Source organism: Adiantum capillus-veneris, chromosome 23 (genome assembly GCF_014529385.1).
Source record: "Adiantum capillus-veneris isolate H3 chromosome 23, ASM1452938v2, whole genome shotgun sequence".
NCBI lineage: Eukaryota > Viridiplantae > Streptophyta > Polypodiopsida > Polypodiales > Pteridaceae > Adiantum > Adiantum capillus-veneris.
The window spans coordinates 133,732,628-133,755,865 of NC_140953.1; the positions used below are offsets into that span (position 1 = coordinate 133,732,628).

At 46.4% G+C, this 23,238-nt stretch overlaps 1 protein-coding gene across 1 annotated transcript in view; it reads right to left on the reverse strand.

Annotated features, from left to right (window-relative positions):
• The window catches only part of ABCD1 (peroxisomal ABC transporter 1), a 66,515-nt gene that overhangs the window by 1,623 nt on the left and 41,654 nt on the right, over positions 1 to 23,238 (reverse strand). Inside the window, exon 21 of the mRNA XM_086496678.1 lies at positions 30 to 188. Within this exon, the coding sequence (XP_086352804.1) occupies positions 30 to 188 (159 nt within the window). The remainder of the gene's footprint in view (positions 1 to 29; positions 189 to 23,238) is intronic.

The following is a 23,238-nucleotide window of genomic DNA, read 5'->3' on the forward strand; positions in this document are numbered from 1 at the left end:
AGAAATGAAACGAAAGGAAAGGATCCAACCTGTAACTAGTAAGCTGTTGTTTGGTGAAACGACAAACGTCAACTTTCTTGCAAGCAACTTTTGCGTGGGTGTAACAATATCAACTTCTGAGAAGACAATGTCTTCACTCTGCTCTGAGTTGCTCAAAGCAAGAGCATTTTCAGAAGAGGATTTTGCATCTGCAAGAAAGAACAATCAACCTTAAAGGTAGAGCGCAAAGACATTACTTAAGTGCAAAGTCATTATAAACGTCACAAACAACAATTCAAATTCTGTAATGTTTTATCTACTGTGAGACACACACATCCACAGCACAATCTGGAGGCCCCCTGTGATAAAAGAAAGTATCCATGACTGTAACTAATTTGCCAGTGTCTCCTTGCAGAAAAAGCAAATTGTTGGTCACAAATTTGTAATGCTTTCAGGGCTTACTCCCAGAGCATTTCTCCTCAGCAGGGTTGAATTTTGACGGGCATCCACCCTTGCAAACTTAAATAGGTTTTTGTAGGTTTTTTGGTAATCTAGTGTATTTTTTGCAAGGTAGTTCACATTTTCACCCAAGTGCTCGTCAAAAAGGAACCTTGCTCCTCATCAATTAAGTACTGCATCTTGCCATTTTTCTGTGCACGTATTGAGCATCAATCTCCTTCATTTTCACTTTCATTCTGATGTCTCTCATGTTGCACTGCTGGTAATTTAGATCCAAGACAATCGTAGCAGCTCATTCACTGTCCAATCCAATTGGCAACCAAACATTGTAAAGACTACCATTACTTGCAGCTTATTAACAAAGAAGTTCCTGTGACCTGGAACCTGTGAGAGTAATCCAGCATTTCCCTTGAAAAGAGAAAGGGAGCTAGAGTGCTTCTACGCAAAGAGACCAACACCAGATTGGGCCTACCACTTTTGATATTTCTTATTAGACGAACAGCCCCAAAATTAGAAGTTTTTTTGCAGATGTGCCAAAGAGCCCACGCGATCCCCTTAAAGAACTAGCGAGCAGAGTGTCACCTGGCAAGTCCACGCCATTCACACGAGAGATGTAGTGACCGGTCTACTTGGAATACTCATTCTCACATTGATGGATCCACAAATCTTACTACAAATCGTATTGTGCACAACTAAATTACCAATAATTGATTAAAAAGCTAAACAGTTGCAACACCCTCCTCCCTTTGCTACAATAAGTTGGCGCATCGGCCAGCCTGTTTTTGTTTCTATTCCAGATACGCTACAGACAAATGCACACCCTTTGAAGTGACTGAAACACTGAGTCTTGTTTGAAGCCAAAGAAGGTTGCCTCCTCTTGGATCAATACCATTTGGGCATCCAGAGGGGAAATTCAAGGGACAGGGAAAAAGCCTCTTTTCTGTGCCAAAAAAAAAAAGGATTGCCTTCTCGTTCCTAAAAAGGATATAATGTCATCCTGGATATGCCTTGGCATTTAAGGACCCATACTAATCTTGATAGTAACAAAGACCTTGACATTTTAAATTCAAGGGTCACGACTGTCACGTGCTGTCATAAACTGTTGATGTGTCGAGCCACTGAAGAACGGAGCCAACCTGCACATCTCGACCAAGGGGCCTAAACCCTTGAAGAAGCAAAAGCAACAGAATAAGTTTTACCAACTTGCGAAGTCTTGCCGAGTAGCCTATTTCTAAGAGACATTCCCGCCAACTTATGGGACCTAAAGGCATTAAAACAAAGCAAGATCACACGCACACACAATCTCTTGCGTAGAAGCTGATAACGTGGCAGCTGTACGGAACCCCCGCAATTTGTGATGGCATGCTGACGTGCCAGACAATACGGAATTCCGCGTTTTACGTTGCAGGTGCTCACGTGGCAGCTGTACGGATTTCTGCAATTGGCACTGGCTGCTTTTGGACCAAAAGCTTTTGAGTTTGACTGCTTTCATCTTTTAGAGGCCAAGGACCTTTAAATATGACCCATGGGCTCTCACTCTGGCAGTCTACTCACGGGGGATGCAGAGTAGAGCCATGGGAGTTGTACTGAGTTCAAGCAATATAAAGAAAAACCGAAAGAGGCGCCAAGGTTTGGGGCCGGTGCTCTCTTCGGGTGGAGCTCCGCCACTCACTGTCTCATCTCGTGCATCTCTTTCAGTTCAGTTGTTATTTGAAGTGCATAAAGTTGTTCAGTCTACTCTTTTCCGTCGGCACATGGTGCCCGTTCCCGTGACAGTGGTATTGCTTTTCTGAAAGCATACCGGTCCTACCAAAGAGAAGACAGAGCAAGATGGCGCTTCCAAGTTTCATGGAAAACTTCATAAAAGAATCTTCATGTCTCGACCCTGGACTTATTAGCCACTCCCACCCTTACTCCATCGCGCATCGGGCGCCCTCCCGTCCTCATCGCTCAGAATCAAGGATTTTTTTTTTCAAGCCGCTGTTTTTCTCGGAGGCAGTGCCATGCAGTGGTGGATGTCTATAGCTACCAAGCCGCACACTCCAGGACTTGGCAAGCTTTCAAGAAAAAATTTTGCTCGAAGTTATATGCCTTCAAACATCTTGCTTCGGAGTGCAGCTTCTGGCAGAGTGAGGTATCCTCAAATGCTTGCCACGGAAACCCTAGCAAATTACGACTTGAAGTTGAACTCATAACCTTGGAGGTCCAAACTCCAATGTGATTGGTGTATCTTGGGGCTACCATCACCGCTTGTCACGTGACACACCCAACCCTATGTGTACATGGACAAGCTACTTCATAACAAGGGTTGCATCAGTCCAGTCATTCTAGATTAGAAGTGTTCTACTTCATAACAAGGGTTCCATCAGTCCAATCAGTCTAGATTAGAAGTGTTCGGGCACTTTTGTGAGTCTGTTCGCAGACCGTCCATGCCCAGGCACTTAGTATAGATGCATATCCTCTAGTTGCACACAGCATGATCATAAGCATTCCCATCAAAATCCATCAGAATCCTTCAGGGGAATTTTCCAGTGTATTTTACCTGTTTTCCCTATTTTTGACATTTTTTACTTATTATTTTAAGTGACTTTTGTTGGGAACTGAGTAGGGCAAATTGATAATATATAAGCAAACCAAGGCTAGCACTATTTGGCAGAAAAGGGAAGAGAACACAAGCCACAGGCAACAGGTCCCCCCCCCCTCTCTCAAGCAGGACATCCTCCCTTTGGTGGCGATTTCCTCTCAAGCAAGACCTCCCAAGCCTTGGTGTTTTCAGCAGTGCCATCGCCATAGCCTCCCCAGTGCTAGCACTTTTCATCAAGACTTCATCCCCCCCCCCCCCCCCCCCCCCCCCCCCCCCCCCCCCTTTGCCTAGCGTTTTCAGCACGCCTTGCATCAGCAAATTTCAGCGGTTTAACAGCCTAAAAACCAGCGATTTTCAGCCAGTAGAAATCAGCCCAAATCAGCGTTTTTGGTTCCATCAATTTTCAGCCAGTAGCGTTTTTGGACAGCAGTGAAGTTGCATCAGATTTCAGCCAGTAGCGTTTTTGGACAGCAGTGAATTTGCATCAGTTTTCAGCCTTAGTGTCGATCTCGTCATCCCCGTTGTCGACCTCGACATAGCCTAGACTTGCATCAGTTTTCAGTCATCCACTTGAACGAGTTTGTGCAATCAATAGTAGACCACTCTCGCCAACGAGACTGGGGCCTTCGGAGGAGGGTTTTACAACGTCTCTGGTGTCGTATTCTCTTCTCTCTCTATCTCTCAGTCTCATACTCTTTCACGCACAGTGTCCATTCACTTTGTTTGTATCCATTGCACTCTCTCATTAAGAACGGAAGGCTCTCCCTTCCATAAGAATAAAAGGAACCTTGAGCACAATTCAGAGCACTCATCTTGAGCAAAGTTCAAACATTCACTCCGCCGCACCTTACACCGCAATAGGAGCACTGTCTGTTGAGGCTGTTTCGACTATTCAAGAGCTTATGGACCATGCTATGGTCGGCTACAACCTTATGGAAGAAATCTAATCCTAATTTTTGTGCAGGTTTCACGATGGAAAACCAGTCGTTTTTTTTCAGAGCTCGACTGATGTTGAGATTTCTTTTTAAGTTTGAGTTCTGTTTGAGAACTTGTTTGGTGATCCTGTATGGAATTTGTTTGAGATGGATAGTATCTTTTTGAACCTGTCTTTGGTGCCGATTTGAACCGTTTGACTCTGGTTTGAATACTGATTTCAATGCTTGGTGATTTAATCCCAAGTGGAGTAGTGAGAAATGTTATTTTGGTATTGTCTGAACCTCGGAACGACGCAGACAAGATGTCTGGGGAGCATTTTGTTGTATACTTAAAAACCTCTGAACAACGCAAACAAGATGTCTAGGGAGCGTTTGGTTGTATGATCGAACCTCCAAGCAACGCAGGTTGCGATCTTGGGGTTACATTTCATTCCAGTAAGAAAAACCATCAAAGTTGATCACATGGCCAAGATATTTCTTGCCCAAATTTTTAAGCACTATGGTATGCCCAAAACGATTATAAGTGATTGCGATCCACGAGTGACAGAGTAATTTCTGGCGAGTACTTTTTACAAACTTAGGAACTAAGCTGAACTTTTCTTCGGCTTATCATCCTCAAACAGATGGACAAAGCGAGATCACCAACTCCACAGTCCTAGACATATTAAAGTGCTATATCTCAGATAACCAACGAGAATGGGAGAAATATCTACCTCTCGCAGAATTTGCTTATGATAACATTGTACATTCCTCTATAGGGAAAGCTCCTTTCGAGATTATTTATGGCACACCACACCGCCCCCCAATCCTACTTACCAAGGATAAGATATTTGCAGCTGATGAATTTGTTCGGGATCTGGATACCGCTTACACTCAAGTGAAGCGTGCTATCCTGTAACAGACTTGGACACTCCAAGTCAAGAATCAACCGCGACAGGACCAAATAACCACTTCAAAACAATTCACAGATCACAATAGAATTGCACTGGCCCGGCGGAGTTCCGTGCCTAGAGATATTGGCCCCAAAGACTGGCGCCTCTTTCGGTATTTCTTTTTATATTAATCAGTTCAAAGTACAAGAGAGTGGATCGGGATTCACTCTCAGACTCTGCGTCCAGATGCTCTAGCCTCTCAGAAGTGAGAGCCTCACCACTTATTTAAAGGTTACAAGGGATGCCCAAAAGCAGAGCCCCAAAAGCTTGAAAGCAAAAGCAGATTCTCTCTCTCTCAATGAGAGCCAATAAAAAAGCAAGTTCTCTTTTTCTCTCTCTTTCTCCCAAATCATAGGAAAAAGCAGAGATTTGCGTCGCTCAAAATTTCCCAAAAAAAAAAAAAGTTAATAACACCTCCGCGATTTCCGGAAATTAGGGTTTTTGGCAAAAATTAGGGTTTGCAGGAATTTTAGGGTTTCTGGCAGAAATTAGGGTTTCTGCTGTCCGTGGCCACGTCATCACTTTGTGACATACCCCCCTCTTGAAAGCATTGTAATCGACCGCGATTACGCCTCCAAAACCGACAAAAGCCATAAACCGTCTTAAAAGACACTGACTGTTAGTACCTACGTACTAGGAACACACATCTAGCACATGTACAAAATCGACATTCACATCATACGACATCACAGGACATCACCAGATATCACAAGACATCACATGACATTCAACATTCATTCGGATCTTAGACCGTGATTTATCGGCAATGTGCTAGGATCACATCTAGGTCCAATCAGGACCTCAACGATGTCCGATTGACTAACCCCTATTGCAACCATGTCTATTCGAGATCAATCAGACCAAAATGTTGCAGTCATTTCGTCTATCAGTTCCTGCACTCACAAGAAGTCAAGAACAAATCAGTATCATTATCAAGAATTCCATTTCATAAAGTCATCCAGCAGAATATTGTCAGCTCTCAGTATCCCTGAAGCTCAAAGAGACATCAGTGACTTTAGTATCAAAATCAAGGCATCTGTTGACAAAGGAGCGGAGTAACTCCCCTCTTGTGCATCCCACTGCACCAGATCTTCGGCCAAGCTGAGTTTCTGGGTTCCGTTTGGAGTAGACTATGCTAAACCAAAACATCGAGGTAAAGTTTCACAATCCGAGGAGTATCTGCTAGGTCCTCCTCCTCCATCCACTTCGCATCAAATGCAGGAAAGTTCTTGAACTTAACCAAGAACCGCCTTCGGACTTTACCTTTCTTCGTATCGTTATGTGCCAAAATCTGTTCATGAACAAGGATCTCCTCGTTTTCTTACACTTCGGGTTGCTCATCAGGCTCCCATCATCAGGCACATCACCCTTAACAGGTTTCAAGAGACTCACATGCAATGCATTGTGAATCCTCCAAGTATCTCGCAGTTTCAATCGGAAGGAGACATCATTTATCTTTTCAGTTATCTGGAAAGGTCCGTAGTATCGCATACTAAGCTTTGGAAAAAGCCTCTCCTTTCCCTTTTTCTTTTTTAGGCGTGTCTTCTCAAAAGTAACAGCACCCAATCATCCTCCTTCAATTTCAAGTCGCGATGATGGCGATCTGCTGCCTTTTTCTGTCGTTCTTGAGACTCCTGCAAAGTCTCGCGAACCTTGGCAAAAGCCGTATCCAAATCTCGCGAATATTCATCCGCTTCAAATATCTAATCTTTCGTGCTCAGGAAGGATGGAACCTTCGCAGCACTTTCAACAATCTCACATGGCGTCTTCCCCGTCGAAGAGTGTATCGTGTTATTGTAGGCAAATTCCACCAAAGGTAAGTTCTTTTCCCATTGAGTCTTCTGATCCAAGATACAAGACTTCAATAAATCTAAAACCACTGAATTGGCAATCTCAGATTGCCCGTCAGTCTGCAAGTGGAACGATGACAAGAACTGCAACCGCGTGCCAATGTTCTCCCAAATTGCCTTCCAAAGCAAACTCATAAATCTGGGGTCTCTGTCGGAGACAATCGTCTCAGACGTGCCACGTAATCGGAAAATCATCGTGATCATTCTGTGTTCTCGGGAGATCAAAAGTGAAATCCATTTCAATACTTTTCCAGGGGCGGGTGGATATGGGTAAAGGCTTTAACAATCCCTGTGCCTTATGCCTGTCAAAATTGACCTTCTGGCATACTAAGCAACTGCGCACAAACTCTTCCACATCCTTTTTGAGTCTCGGCCAAAACTGGTATCTCTCTACCCCCTTCATGGTGGTAGCAATGCCGCGGTGACACGTAAAAGGTGGACAGTGGCATTCAGTCATAACCTTTGCCCTCAACGGTTGTGTAACGCACAACATAGTCTTTTTTCATCAAGTAGCCTTCCCGAAGGGAGTATCCAACTACTGTCTCCCCATCCCGTATCCGTGTGAAAGTATCTGCAAAATCTGTGTCTGTGGCATACTGATCGACCATATCCTCGAAGCTCCTATGATGTATCGCGGAAATAGCCAGAACCAACAGCTTCCGAGACAAAGCATCTGCCACCACATTCTTCTGTCCCTGCACATGGACAATCTGGAAGTGAAACTATGACAAGATGTTCGCCCACCGCATCTGCTTTTCTGAAAGCTGCTTCTGTGACAAGAAGTAGCGCAAACTCTGATGGTCTGTAAAGACAGTAAAATCCACTCCGAGTAGGTAATGCCGCCACTGAGTAAGAGCATGGATAACCGCCAAAAGCTCTTTCTCATAAATCTGTGCTGTCATCTCCGGCCTAGAGAACAAACGGCTCTCGTAAGCTATGACATGGCCTTCTTGCATCAAGACCGCACCCAGACTACGACCACAAGCATCACAATACACTTCAAATGACTTCTGCAAGTCCGGCAAAGTCAAAATAGGTCCCGTAGTCAATTTCTCTTTCAATGTCCGAAAGGCAGTCACCTCTGTGGGTCCCCACGAAAAAGGTACTCCTTTCTGTGTCAAGGTATGCAAAGGGAAAGCAACCTCTACAAACTTTCTATGAACCGCCTGTAGTACGAACACAGTCCCAAGAAGCTTCTAACTTCATGGACATTCCTCAAATCGGGCCAATCACGGATAGTCTCTACCTTGGCCGGGTCCATTTGCACTCCTATTGCTGACACAATGTGTCCCAAAAAAAGGTATCTCTGGTAGGAAAAATTCACTTTTCTTTGCATTAATCACTAACGTGCAATCTCGTAATGCCTGAAAGACTTGAAGCAGATGATCTCTGTGTTCTGCCTCATTCTTGGAGAAAACAATGATGTCGTCAAAGAAAGTGCCAACAAATAGCCTGTACTCTCGAAAAATCCTGTCCATCATCCGGTTAAATGTCGCAAGAACATTGGTTAAGCCAAAAGGCATCACCAAAAACTCAAATAACCCAAAAGTCGTCCGAAAAGCTGTCTTGTAGACATCTCCTGGCGCTATCCTGATCTGATGATATCCACTCTTCAAGTCAATCCTGCTAAAGCACGAGGATCCCTGTAACCTGTCAAGTATATCATCGATCCTAAGAATCGGAAATCTGTTCTTGATGGTGATTTTGTTGAGAGCGCTATAATCGATGCACATTCTCCAAGATCCGTCTTTCTTCAAAACCAACAACACTGGAGAGCAATACGGTGAAGTACTAGGCTGGACAAGACCCTTTTCCAAGAGGTCTTTCACTGGGTTCATAATCTTTTCATTCTGTACTCGGCTCACACGGTAAGGTGGCCGATTCGATGGCGTGCTTCCAGGTATCAGATCAATGGTTTGATCTTCAGGCCCTCTGAAAAGAAATAGGCATGAGTGTGGAGAAAAATCTTGGCGTTCTTTTGATCAGGTCAAAACATATTCAACCTTTATCCAGCGTTCAGTTCTCTCCCAAAAGAATGAGTAAGAAACTGAAGTTCATCAAGTACAATCTCTAAGCCCTTCATTTATCAAAGTCGCTTTCTTGGCCCGGTAGTCGACCACGGCGTAGTTCTTGTGGTACCAAAGGATCCTGAGTAGAACGTCACTCGCGTGCCCTGAACACCCCTGTCATTGCAAACGAAGTTTGCCAATGCTCGGTGTAATGGCAACATCAAGTATGAGTAAGAAACTGAAGTTCATCAAGTACAATCTCTAAGCCCTTCATTTATCAAAGTCACTTTCTCGGCCCGGTAGTCGACCACGGCGTAGTTCTTGTGGTACCAAAGGATCCTGAGTAGAACGTCACTCGCGTGCCCTGAACACCCCTGTCATTGCAAACGAAGTTTGCCAATGCTCGGTGTAATGGCAACATCCCATCCGGGTGCCAGTCGAACTACCTCCGCATGTGGCGTCAGTCTGTTGGACGTAATTCCAAATCGAGCCGCCAATTCCAAGTGAAAAGAAGTTGTCCTTGGCTCCTTCAAAAGAGCTTCTGATCCGTCACTTTGCCCCAAAAGCGGCAAAGTTTGTACTTTCATTCATTAGATTCGGTGCAGGTCCCACGCCATGTGGTACCAATTCTGCTTTTCTATCTGCCTTTTCTGCCAGCTGCTCTCGAACTCTCAGACCTGTCGTTGTCTTTATCATTCTGTTCTTTCTGTGCCTTATTAGGGCACTTCGCGGGGATATGTCCCTGTTCCCCGCATCCAAAGCACTTCCCCTCTCTCATGAAGCAAGCTCTCTCCTCAGGAGTAAGCTTGGGTCGTGCATCATTTTTCTCTGGGTTGCTCTTTTTCTTTCTACTTTCATTCCCAGAAGTCTGTTCGGCTCGTTGTGTCATGGCCTCATCTGTGGGGTAGGTCAGACTGCCAGAGTGAATGGCAAAGCCCCGCTTCGCATGACTCATCAACTCCTGAATAGAAGCTGACTTCTGTTCCAAGCAATGATCTCGGATCTCTGTAGGTAGACCCAAGGTAAACCGCTCAATCTGTTCTCTGAACGAGATCTTCTTGAATGAAGAGGCGGGTAGAAAAGAGCTCCAGAATCTTTCACAGTAAGTATTTACTATATCGCTCTTGGTCATCCGAAGATGGTTCCAAGCAGCTCGTACATCTCGTTCATATTCTTGCGTCAACTAAGAAGAAATAAAAAGCTTCTTAAACTTCAGCCATTTAACTGGCGCACTCTTGTTAAAAGAAGCGTGGACCACCAAGTACGAGCATTCCCCTTAAGGTAAGAGGTAGCTCTCCGAATCTTGGAGTGCTCTGAATAGCGTCCTTCCGCGAAAGCGATGTCAACCTGCTGTATCAAAGACAAAGCCTTCGAAGCATCTAAGTATCCTGAAAAAGTATCAAACTTGATCGAGTGGCCACCTTCCTTAAACGCCCGGACTTTCTTGCTTTTATCTTCGAGAAAGTCATACTCGTTGGCTTTGTAAAAATTCTTCTTGTTCGCATAAAAGTTTCCGTCATCGGAATCTGAGCTGTCTGTAGACCAGTCCGCAATAGAACTGTCAATCTCTGGGCGAGATGTAGCCTTCTTTGCCTTTTTCTTGCCCTTTCCGAAGCTTTGTTTCTTGCTTCGCTTTTTACCTTTTCTGTCTTCTTCGCTCGAATCCGAGGAGCTAGAATAACTATCAGAAGAAGAAGAAGAAGAAGAAGAACTGGGTACTCCTTCAAATCGAACACGCTTCTTCTGTTTCTTTGCCTTGTCAAAAGTCGACTGACGACCCAAATAACCTGGAAAGTCAGTGCTTTTCTTCTGCTTTTTGCCGTGCTTTTTGGCTTTCTTTTGCGCGTCAAAAAGCTGAGCAATCCGTGCATCAACCACGTTCTCCAGTTCCTTCTCCGTATATTTTCTTGGAGGCAGAAGGTTTCTTGAGAGCGGGTTTCGGGAGTGGTGTTGTGGTTCTCTGCCACTCCATCTGTAGCTCTTCCAAAGAAGTCTGGTTCATATATTTTGCCATCTTCGGGTCCTTGGACAAATTGAGCATCATCTTTGTTGCATCGCCAATCAATTGACGACGCTCCATCTCTCCTTGCTCCGCCTGATTAGGCCGAGGCAGGCCATACTCTCTGTCTGAATCTTCGTTGTGATCCCAGCTCGCATCTCCAGATGCAGAGGGAGTCGACTGATCATTGCCTGAAGCCATAGGTGCCGCGGAAAAAAAAGATTCGGGGATCGGATTTCCCGTAGAAGAAAAATCGGCCGTGCTCTGATACCACTGTAACAAACTTGGACACTCCAAGTCAAGAATCAACCGCGACAGGACCAAATAACCACTTCAAAACAATTCACAGATCACAATAGATTTGCACTGGCCCGGCGGAGTTCCGTGGCTAGAGATATTGGCCCCAAAGACTGGCGCCCCTTTCGGTATTTCTTTTTATATAAATCAGTTCAAAGTACAAGAGAGTGGATCGGGATTCACTCTCAGACTCTGCGTCCAGATGCTCTAGCCTCTCAGAAGTGAGACCCTCACCACTTATTTAAAGGTTACAAGGGATGCCCAAAAGCAGAGCCCCAAAAGCTTGAAAGCAAAAGCAGATTCTCTCTCTCAATGAGAGCCAATAAAAAAGCAAGTTCTCTTTTTCTCTCTTTCTCCCAAATCATAGGAAAAAGCAGAGATTTGCGTCGCTCAAATTTCCCAAAAAAAAATAATAATAATAACACCTCCGCGATTTTTGGAAATTAGGGCTTTTGGCAAAAATTAGGGTTTGCAAAAATTTTAGGGTTTCTCGCAGAAATTAGGTTTCTGCTGACCGTCGCCACGTCATCACTTTGTGACAATCCTTAGATCTCAAGAAAAGCATAAGAAAGCAGAAGATAAACATCGTCGTGATCTCAAGCTAATTGAGGACAACTTGTTCTTCTCAAGTTTGATAAAGCGCGGCTTCAAAAACAAGCAAATCAAAAAGGGAAAGTTGTAAAACTTCCCAACAGATATTACGGCCCGTTTAAGATTATAGAACAGATAAATGACATGGCATTCATATTGGATCTTCCAAAAAATTAGAAAATCCATAATGCTTTTCACATGAGCGTTCTACGACCTTTCGTTGGAGAGCCTCCTGTAGAACCAGTTAGAGAAGATCCCCCTGAGGTAGAAGAAACTGAAGAAATACTTCTTCAAGGATAGATGATACACCATCATGAGCACCAACTAAAGTCTGGAAGAAGCCATCGTAAGTACCTAGTAAAATTTAAAAACTACTCCGCTCTAGATGCTCAGTGGATGACGGAATCAGAATTGAAAGATTTCCGAAACATCCTGCATAAGTATCATGAAGCCTTACAATTGAGGACAATTGTTTAGAAGCCAGAGGGATGTAATATTTTAGCTATGGCTACAGATAATATGAAAAAGATTTGTCCACGCAGAATGAATTTATGAACTTATACATTTGGTATCAATTTATTTAAAAATAGTACGGGTAAATTTTTCTAGTGTAACCTCGGAATTTATCTGTGTTCGGATAGTATGATAAGTAGAGCAGTAGCCGGACACAATGTAAATACGTCCTAGCAGGAGCAGGCAAGCCAAGTCGGTAGAGGCAAGAAGACGACGGAGTTATTTATGATCCAATTCAGTCAGAAAACCAGTTTTTCATGCCTTTTTTAAGTGAAAGGTTAAACATTTTGAAATAAGTGACCGGCCAGTTTGAACTCAGCCAAAACCATTAAACCTGACTACCCCAGTTATTTGGGCCGTAAATCTTCTTTTGCAAGTGCAAGAAAACAAAAGAAGCAAGTGCATTTCGAAGGACTGTCCAGTTCGTCCTCATCTTCTTCTGACTCGACTAATGAGGACAGAAAGGGCAAGAAACGACGAAAGGACCGTACATTTTACTCAAAAGGAAGCATCTTTACACAGCCAACCAATATGATTTTCTCGCAAACAAGGGCAAAAAGACCAAGGAATTTAAAGAGGGAGGACAAGCACTAAAGTTTGAAACCTTTTCAGGGTTTTGAGATGCTCCTAAGGCTTTAGCCTTTATCCAACAATTTGACATAGCATTTTCTGGAGGTTGCTATACAGAGCACTCCCAAATTAGACGAGCAACATCCTTTTTGAAAGGCAATGCATGGACATGGTGGTCCACTCTTTTGTGAAGAAAAGAAGCACCGACAAAGTGGCTGAAGTTTAAGAGACTCTTTATTTCTTCGTGGCTCACTCAACAATACGAACGAGACGTGATTACTGACTGGAATCATCTTCGGATGGTCAAGGCAGAACCCTTGGATACTTACTCTGAGAGATTTTGGGATGTTTTTCCACCTGCTTTATCCTCTAAGAAGATCAGTTTCAAGCAACAAATCGAGCGGTTTTGTTGTGGGCTTCCCAAAGAAATCCGAGACTACTGTCTTGAGAAGAAGTCTGAGTCCATACAACAATTGATGGGACATGCTAAGCGGGGATTTGCTATGCATTCGGGTAACTTGACTTATCCACCAGATGAAACTTCAACAAGTCAAAACGGAAGCAGACGACAGAGAGATACACGATCTCGATTGACAAAAGAACAGAAAGACGAATATTTCAAAGTGGGAAAGTGTTTTGAATGTGGAGAACAAGGCATCTTTGCATGGTGCCCCAAAAAGGCACAAGAATGAGGATGACTGACATTTTGAAAATAAAACGCGTCTCCTCACCCCAAAACAAATATTAGATAGAAAATTATGGATGAACTAGCATTATTTTTGCTTTATGAATTTATGAATGAAATAGGACTTTTTGAAGTATGAAACTAATGTTTTATGAAAGAACCTGCTATTTTGAACAGATAACAGGGTTGAGAATGAGATGATGATGAATTCGAAGCAATGACAGCTCTAGAATTCTTTTGACAACGATAAGAATCATGAATTTTGAATCATGATGAATGATTGAATGGAATTGTCGTGAGCGCATCAAAAGTTTCTGCAGGATGAGATGGCCACACAGCAGAACTGAATAATTGAACCACTCTGTGTCGTATGAAGTCAGTGTGTGATTGAAGGATTGGTATCCCCGGAAATGATTACTCGCACATGACCAGTACATATGGAATGATTGACCAAATACTGCAGCATTTCGGTCTCTAGAAATCTATGGACATGATCACAATATGGGATTAGTTAATCCGACATCAGTGAGATCCGGGATGGATCTAGATGTGATTACTAAATACGTTGCCACGAATCATGATCCTAGATCAGAACGAAATCCATAGACATGATCACAATACGGGATTAGCTAATCTGACATCAATGAAGTCCGGTGCGGATCTAGATGTGATTGCTAAATACGTTGCCAGGAATCATGGTCCTAGACTCTATGTGATATGATTTGAATGTGATGTGGTGTGATTGTCATCTTCGTACAAATGTTGGATTTGTGTCATCTAGTGCGTGTCACCAGCCAGTGGCAATTCCATCTTTGTTTATTTTCTCTTTCTTTGGGGAATTTCGTTTGTTTTACCTTTTGGAAACACCCCTCTGGAAATCTAACTGCCCTGCATTGCATAGCCAGTGTGGAACCGATCAGAGAGAGTCCAGGCCTGAGGGCTAAAGAGCACTAAGGTTGGACAAGGACTATGGTTAGCCAAAGTGGGTCATTGGCTAACCAAAGCGGAATCCTTTGCTACTTAGGCTACATTTCAGTTCTGGGTGTGGCTGCAGTGTACAAAGAGGGTCAGATGACCTAGAAGAATGTAATGGAAGAAACTCCTAAATTTTAGGAACTGCTATTTTTGGACGGCAAAATGTCTTCGCGTCATTACGTGCAGTTTGACATGGGGATCATTTTGTTACTCTGTGGCCAAGTCAACAGAGGCTGCAGGTGAGATATTTTTAGACTCGAAGGTCTAAAGCGGAAAAATGTACAAATGAGTGACACTTGGCACTCTGAAGCCAGTTTACTACTTAAAGAGAAGGCAAAAACGTGATTTTCAGCGGTGAGCTCGTTTTTGAGTGTTGTCACAGGTGGGAGAGCTTCAATGGAGTGCTGGCTTACCCTCTATGTACAGTAAGGTGCAGGATGTCATGACCTGCACACCTCTCACTGCTCTCTCTCTCTCTCCCCTATTCTTTATGGTTATGCCTCTCTAGTGGGCTCATCAGATTGACCATGTACAATTATGTGGGTTCATGCGCGATTGCCGAGGCAAGAGCCTCTTGCACAGGTACTGGATTAGCTAGCGGCTAATCCCCCGCAGGTACAGGTAAATTTGGAGAGGTTTCACGTGCGAAATCCCGTCCGATTCAAAGGGCAAGTAGCCCTATAGGTGTGGGAGCTCGAGGACTTGCTACGGATGCGACCGGCATGCAAAACGGAGCCCGAAACAGTGAATTACAGCCTGCTGTGTATTTTTGCAGGTTTAGGGTTTTGGCCCTAAACGGACCCTAATACCCCCAAGAAGTTCGGGGACGCGAAGGGACCGCAGTACAGGTGATCTGGCGCATATTTGGGGCAGAAAACAGAGAATTCAGCGTGCTGCAGATTCTCGCCAGGTTTGGCAAAGTGTCTGTATGCGTCGGGAAGGTCATCTAATGCGTGGGGATACTGACTGTGAAGGATCCTAGTACAGTTATGCTGCCGAAATCGGGCCAGAACAGATGAAATTCAGCCCAGATTGTGCAGGGCAGCTTGTAGGGAACCACGGCTTTTATTCCCTCTTTTAAAGAATAAAGAAATACCGAAAGGGGCGCCTATTTAGGGGCCAATCTGGTGTCGGTCTTCTCATACAGGTGCACTGTAGCAACCTGTATCCCATTCCCCTCTCTTGTGTCATTATAGCACAGGTAGAATAGACGACTAATAATGGGTGAAAGCAAATAAAGTTTAAGTCTAAGGTTTACCGCCCTTTTTGGATTAAACGGGCCGGTTACAGTGCGTCGGTACTTAGAGCCAGCGTAATCAAGGGCGATTACAATTCTTTCAAGAGGGGGGGTATGTCACAAACTGATGGCGTGGCACTGTTGTCCAACTACTGACGTGGACAGAAACCCCACGAATTCACAGTAACATGCTGATGTGGTGGACAGTACGGATTTCCACGATTCGCGTTGACGACTGATGACGTGGCAGACTGTACGGATTTTCGCTCTTTACGCAACTGCATTTTGGGACAGCTTTTGGCCCTTTTTTTTTTAGTTAAACTGCTTTTGGGGCTCTAGTTTTTAGGGCATCCCTTGTAAGAATAAATAAACCCTTAGGGGCCTCACTCTGCAAAGCATCTGGACGCAGAGTCTGAGAGCAGAGGTCCTGCAGGTGTTGTACTTTACTCAAGCATTAATATAAACCGAAAGGGGCGCCAGTCTTTGGGGCCAATACCTCTGGGCAAGGAACTACACCGGCCGTGTCGACCAAATTGAACTGTGATTTTAAAATTGTGAAGTATTTTAAGTGATTCTCTCGTGTGTTGTGTCTCTTGGGGTTACAAAAATTGTGACAAAAATGCTATGCAGAGAGAGAGAGAGAGAGAGAGAGAGAGAGAGAGAGAGAGAGAGAGTCGACACGAGTTCCGCACAGAAGCATTGGCCCCAAAGACTCTTTCGATATTTCTTTATTATTGTTCACAAAAAAAGTACAACTCCCGAGGGTCCTCTGCTGTTAGACTCTGCTTCTAGATGCTCTGCAGAGTGAGAGACCCAAGGGCTCTTTTATTCTTACAATGGATGCCCAAAAGCAGAGCCCCAAAAGCATCAGATCAAAAGCACTGCAAACCCAAAAGCATCAGCACCCAAAAGCTCCCCACGTAAAACTGTCAAAATCAAATTTATGAAAATCCGTACAGCCTGCCATATCAGCACAACTCAAAATCTGGGCGTTCGTACAGTCTTCCACGTCAGAATGTCAAAGTGTCTTACGGAAAACAATGCCAAGAGTCCAGCTCTGTTTTTTTTGGGTTAGGCCACTCATCAAGTGCTCCATAAGTTCTTCAAGTTTGCCATGCCTTGTCATCACTTTGTGACAAGATCCAAGTGGCTCACTACTTAGTATCCATCCAATAGCCTAGAAGGTCTTTCTTTCAACCTGTCAAAACTCACAACTTGATCGAAGCTCTACACAGTATAGGTCTCAAAGACAAGATCTTTCATTGAAGACATCCTCCAAGTCATCCCTCTAAACATGGGATCCAAGTGGCTCACCACTTAGTACAGATACAGTATTCTAAGAGAAATAAAATGTTATATTAAACGTCTTCAAGAGGCCAAAATGACATATGAGACCGAAAAGGTTACATCTCGGGAGAGTTTGATAAAATGTCTTAGCAAAACTAAAACAACTTAAAGAAAATAAAATTGTACAGCACTATGAAGGTCTCTCTAGCAAAAACAAAATACAATCACATGAGGGGTGAGTAGGGTAAAAAACATGATCATCGTCCTCGGTGTCCAAGGATGTCCAACATCGGTAGCCATCGAATCTCATCAATGTCCTCCATGTTAAGTACTCTGACTAGGTGTCTCCTGTGCTGAAGTAGAGTAGTCCTCATCTCCTGCTATAGTCTCCGTTGATGTCCTGATACTCCTTGTAGTCGCGGGCGTCTAGATCTCCCGAGCAAAAGGGCTCGGTCAATCAATGTACCTTTGGTACGAGTGGACTCTCAAATCTATTGTGGTGGCTGCTCCTCTGGTTACATAGTGGTTAGTCTGAAGAAGTCTATGATCTATCTATGGGACTGTCTCTCTCCGCTTGATCGCCTCAGTAGACCCTCTCTATGTCTGCACAGCTCTAAAAGATACAAACCAAGACATCTTTGATCCTAGTATCTCATCCTCCCTAAAAAGACAGTGGAAACGGCCTCGTATCTCAGTAGTACACTCGACACTGCATATATAATGCAGCTCTATTTCGAGATCCATATGACATAACTGACATGTTCTAGCCTCTACTAGCACTCCTTTGAATCTACCGGTCTCAATGTCAAGCTGATGTGAGAAGAAATACACAGGGCCTAATTGAACTAAGCAATGGATTTCTTTCACTCGCTGCCCGCCTTCGCTATCGCTCAGTCCCCCCCCCCCCCCCTCTTCGCGCATCCTTTCCCTGCTCTCACCCGCCTCGCCCGCTGCCTGCTGCGCACTGCCATTGAGCGCTGCTGGCTGCCCGCTGCCCGCTGCCCACTGCTGTTGCGCACTGCAGGCTGCCCACTGTCCGCTGCCCCTCGTGCCCGCCTCATCCTCCCTTTTCCCACCCCTCCCCCCCCCTGCGCGTGCCCCTTCCCCCGCTCCATTCGCCTCGCCCTATCCCCCCGAGTCACGCCCTCGGCTCGCAGGCAGGTTGTTATCTTTGGCTTCCTGGTGAGCGCCTCGTCGCCAACGCCCTCCTCGATTCAGCAGTAGACACAGAATGGCGGCTTCTGCTCCACCTCAGAGGGACTCCACAGAAGCCCCCTCGCCCGACACCGGTTAAGTGGAGCGTTTGCAAGCCACTTCGGTTATCTGTAAGATAATTGGCACTCGGCCTAGTCGGGGCGAGATTTGGGATTTACTACAGGCTCGTCTTCTCTCCAATGTGGGCAAGATCACTGATGTCCAAATCCTCGGGAGAGGGTACTACCAGGTCGAGTTTGAGTCTGCAGATATGACGACCAAGGTGATTTTGATGAGCCCACTCGGCATCAGAGCAACTCGAGCTTACTTCCGACGTCGGCATCACGGTTTTGACCCTACTACAGATGTGCTCGAGGAGGAGGCAAACTTGCCCATTTCGATCTGTTTCCCAGGCTTGAGGCGAGAGTACCTTCCCCTCCTACCCACGATTGGTTCCATGTTCGGGACAGTTCTGTAGTCTCCACAAACGGCAGCTTCAGTTGTGGCCAAGGCCATAGGTTTACCTACTGTGCGGGTTCTCGTTCATGACACGCACTCCCTCCCCAAGGTGGTATTGCTGCCTAGGGTGAGTGGGGGATGGATCAGACAGAGTGTGGAGTATTCAGGTCTCCCGAACCAGTGTTTCATTTGCAGGCAGATGGGCCATATGGCAAAGGCCTGTCCTCGCAGGAGACCTCGACCCACAGCGCATGCGCAACCTCCCAAGGCTGAGCATGCCAAGCAGCCAGATACACAGGACGCACAGGCTGGGACATCGACAGAGACCAGTGATCAGCCAGCTGATGGTTGGCAGCAAGTGCCTGGCCGCCGCCGACAGGGAAGGGCTCACCCCACTGGCCCCCCTGGTGACCGACCTTCTGTAGCTCAGCAGCATTGGGTTCCGCCCGACTGGGAACTGTTTTGACCCCCTTCAACAGGACCTGCCTGAGGAGGCCCCGTCCACTTCTGTTTCTCCACCACCGCCTCCTCCGTCCACGTCCTCTTTCTTGCAGCTAGAGGCATTGAGGCCCCAGACACAGCGGTGGGTTTCTCCTTTTTGTTGTGTGGTAGGGATCTCACAGAGTGGACCCAGCACACAGTCCTTGATTGGCTCCAGATTCAGGCTATTGAGTTCTCACACCACACAGTGGACTTAGCGGTGACAGATCTGGTACAGACTCTTTGGCCTCTTGCCAAGTTCAGCATGACACCTCCAGATGTAGCGGGTTGCGGGCACATTGTGGTGCATTTGTTTGCTGACACTCAGTGCCCTCCGTGTTATGTATTTGTGCATGAGGTTTTCTTGGACAGAGGATATAGTCCTTTGGGCTGCACGCTCAGCTTGGGCCTGGGCGAGACAGTCACTTCTTGCACATTTGTCTAGAGGTCGTTCGAATGCGGATTACTCCCCATCCAAACCGGCCTCAAAGATAGCGAGGTTGGCTGCTGTGGCAGCATCTGTTTTCTCTCACTAACTCCATGAGGATCATCTCATGGAATGTGCAGGGATTAGGAGGGCCCCACTTTTAGCGTCAGAGGGGTTGGCTGCGTCACGAGCTACAGAGATACCTTATGGGTGGTGAGATTGACATTCTTATGCTATAGGAGCACCATCTCTGTGAGAGCCGCATTCGACGATGTGGTCAGATTTTGCATGGTCGCTATGAGACTTTTTGCTTTTGGACCTGGAGGCATCCAGGGTGGGGTATGTATGACCATTGCAGACTCTTTGCAGCAAGCCATTGTGGGTAGAGGGATTATTGTGCCATGCAGGGCTCAGTGGATTACTATGCAGGTTCAAGGTCACCTCATGGGCTTCCTAAACATCTACGCGCCCAATGTGACGAGCGCACGTGTAGAGTTTTGGACTCACATTGTAGAGTCTCTGCCTCAGGCAGAGCAATGGTGCATTGGGGGAGACTTCAACATGTTGGAGGACCCAGCTGACAGGATTGGAGGTAGCCACACTACTGTGCATGGAGATGAGTTGGCAGCTTGGGAGAGGTTTTGTATGACTCTGCGGGTCTCAGATGTGTGGCAGCATTCTAGCTTTGTGAGGCCACCTGACAGCCTGGCCTTCTCTCGTTCGGACCGTAGAGTGGGTGGAGTGAATCTATCTCCGATAGATCGCTTCTACACTAGTGATCACTTCTGTGGCTTGGGTGGGACTATTGGCATTTTGGCTGGGACTTCCTTTTTGGACCATGCACCAGTGATCCTCATAGTGACTGAGAGGCAGAGGAGGGAGAGCACGATGTTGCGCATCCCTGGAGGGTCTTGCTGGACTCTGCACTCAAAGAACGAGTGGAGGCTCTTTGGACAGAGAGCTTAGACATACAGGTTTCTCCTGCTAACAGGTGGCCTCTGGACTTGCTCAGCTTAGTCGTCTCTTTCTTCAGGAGTCTTCAGCTCGACTGGCTACAACAAGAGAGGAGGCGCAACGTCTCCAACGGGGCATTGCTTCCCTGCAGAGGATGCAGGAGCAGCATCCAGACAGTCCTTGGTTGGAGGAGCAGTTGCAGCAGGCTCGCCAGGGGCTCGTCAGCACAGAGGAGAGGCGCCATGAGTTTGTTTTCCATCGACAAGCATCTCAATGGACCCACGTAGGTGACAGAGTGACAGGCGCTTTCTTTGAGGCAGTGGGACCCCGGGATACGCATGTCAAGGTGAGTCAGTCGAGGAGGCCCGACGGGTCAGTTGCTTGGGAGCCAGAGGTTATGCGTGCAGTTGCTACTGACTTTTACCAAGATCTACTGTTTGCAGAGCCTCAGTCAAAGCGCGAGGATGCATGCAGAGAGCAGGTGTGGGCACAGATGCCTTGTCTTGTGACTGAGGAGATGCGCCAAAGGCTTGAGCTACCTCTTCAGCTAGAGGAGCTACACGAGGCTCTCAGAGCACTCCCCCATGGTAGCTGTCCAGGTGAGGATGGTTTGACTCCCAGTTTTTTCCTGGAGTACTGGGACTTGCTTGGCTCAGATCTTTGTAGCGCTTTTCAGTACATCTTGCACACAGGAGAGATGCCTAACAACAAGAGTGAGGGCTTGATCTACCTCATTCCCAAGGAGGGTGGCTCCTTGGATGAGATTCGACAATGGCGACCCATCACCATCCTCAACTCATCCTACAAAATTCTTGCCAAGGCTCTGAGTTTAGAGAGCATTATACATGGGACACAGACGAGTTTTGTCAAGGAGCGTAGTATCCTTGACAACATCTTTACTTTCTGGGAGGCTTCTGCCCTCGCGCGGCTCCGTGGTGAGGATTTGGTGATACTTCTTCTCGATTTTGAGAAGGCCTACGATAGAGTTGACTCGGACTCTACGCAGGATGGGCTTCTCAAAGGCTTGGATCAAAGGTGTGTCAGCTTTGTACAGACAGGCACACAGTCAGATACTTTTGTCAGGAGGTAGAGGTGATCGTTTCATGCTCACACGTTCGAGAAGACAGGGCTGCCCTCTTGCCCCCTTCCTCTTTCTATTCTATGATGAGGCGATGAGCAAGTTTTTGGTTTCACAGCAGGTTGGTTTACGAGGCTTAGCGCTCCCTATTCGGGGAGATGAGCTACTGGACGCTGAGTTTGCAGATGACTCATCCCTATACTTAGATGGCTAGGAGGCCAACCTTCACAGGTGTGAGTAGGCTCTTGAGACCTTTTGTTGTGCATCAGGCGCACTGATCAACTGGAGAAAGACTGTGGCTTTCTCGGTTGGTAGTGCTCCTACGCCTTATTGGATGCCAGGTGACGGTTTCACGTGGATACCCCCAAGGACTGCAATTCAATACTTGGGTTGTCAGGTTGGCTTGGACTTGTCTCCCGAGTAGCAGATTGCTCCCCTCCTCCTGTCCATCAGGAGGAAGTTGTTACATTGGAGCTCCGCACGACTTTCTCTGGCAGGCAGAGTTGTAGTGGCCAACCAGGTGTTTTTGGCTACTATGTGGTACATCACTTCTTGTTGGATCTTTTCGAGTTCTTACAGCAGCCAGGTAGAGAGGCTGATCAGGAACTTCCTTTGGACAGGGCGTGACACTCAGATAGCCCGGGCCAAAGTGGCATGGCAGGTCATCATTCTTCCTTGTTCTCAGGGAGGGTTGGGGATCATAGACCCAACACAACAAAGCAGAGCCCCTTTCGGGAAGTTCATCGTCAGAGGACTTCTTCCAAGAGAGGGGCCCTGGAAGAAGTTCTTGCTTCAGCGGCTTAGTGCTAGAGTGCCTCAGGCTGGAGGCCCCTGGCGACCTTCAACCAGATGGATTTTCACAGAGATTCGCAGAGTTGGGTTGAGCAGGAGACTGGAGGATCGCTTCGCTATGAGTTTGCTTTGATACTGGGAGCAGCTACGGAGAGGCTTGGAGCAGCGGCAGCCTACTTGCACGGAGGAGCGCCTAAGACAGCCCCTTGTTTGGAACCCCATGGTTAGCACTCAGAGAGGCAACTTGGTTGGTAGTAGGGCTCATGTTTCCTAGGGTCCCATGGCAGAGGGTCCAGTACGCACTTTAGGTGATTGGCTACAGTTTTCACGCTTGTCAAGGGAGCTTCAGGGCATTCAGCTACAGGGCATGAGAGGGGTGCAGAGCATGTGTCAGGACATCTCAGAGGCAGTACCTGTTGAGTGGCTCACACCTCTCGAGTCAACAGCGCCCAGATAGATGGGGGCCTTCATGCGAGATTCTCATCTCAGTTCGGGCTTGCTCAGAGACTATACCCTCCTTGTTCTTCGAGCTACAGGGTGGGGGACGCTTACACCAAGTTGCAATAGAGGCCCCACAGGTGGCAGAGTGCTGTTTTCAGAGGATCCGAGTGGTGGGCATCTGTGGTAGGACTTGTGTCATTGATCTTGACCCAGCAACTCTTGCGACTGGCTACTGGAGATTGTGGGCTTGGGAGTGTTGTCCATTGGCACGGGTGCAGTGGGACACTGGAGAGGGTTTTTGGAGGGACCCCTTCTCCTTAGCAAATTATCCAGGTGTCCCGTTCTTTCAGTACACTGTTCGACTGGGACGTCATATACTAGCAGTGCAGAGAGAGGCTCGTCCTGCTACAGCACCTCATTGGCAAGAGGAGAGTCTCACAGCTGAGTTCTTGGCAGCTTTTTGGGAGAGGTTGTGGGACTCCAGGCAGCCGAGGCGAGTCACTCTGTTCCA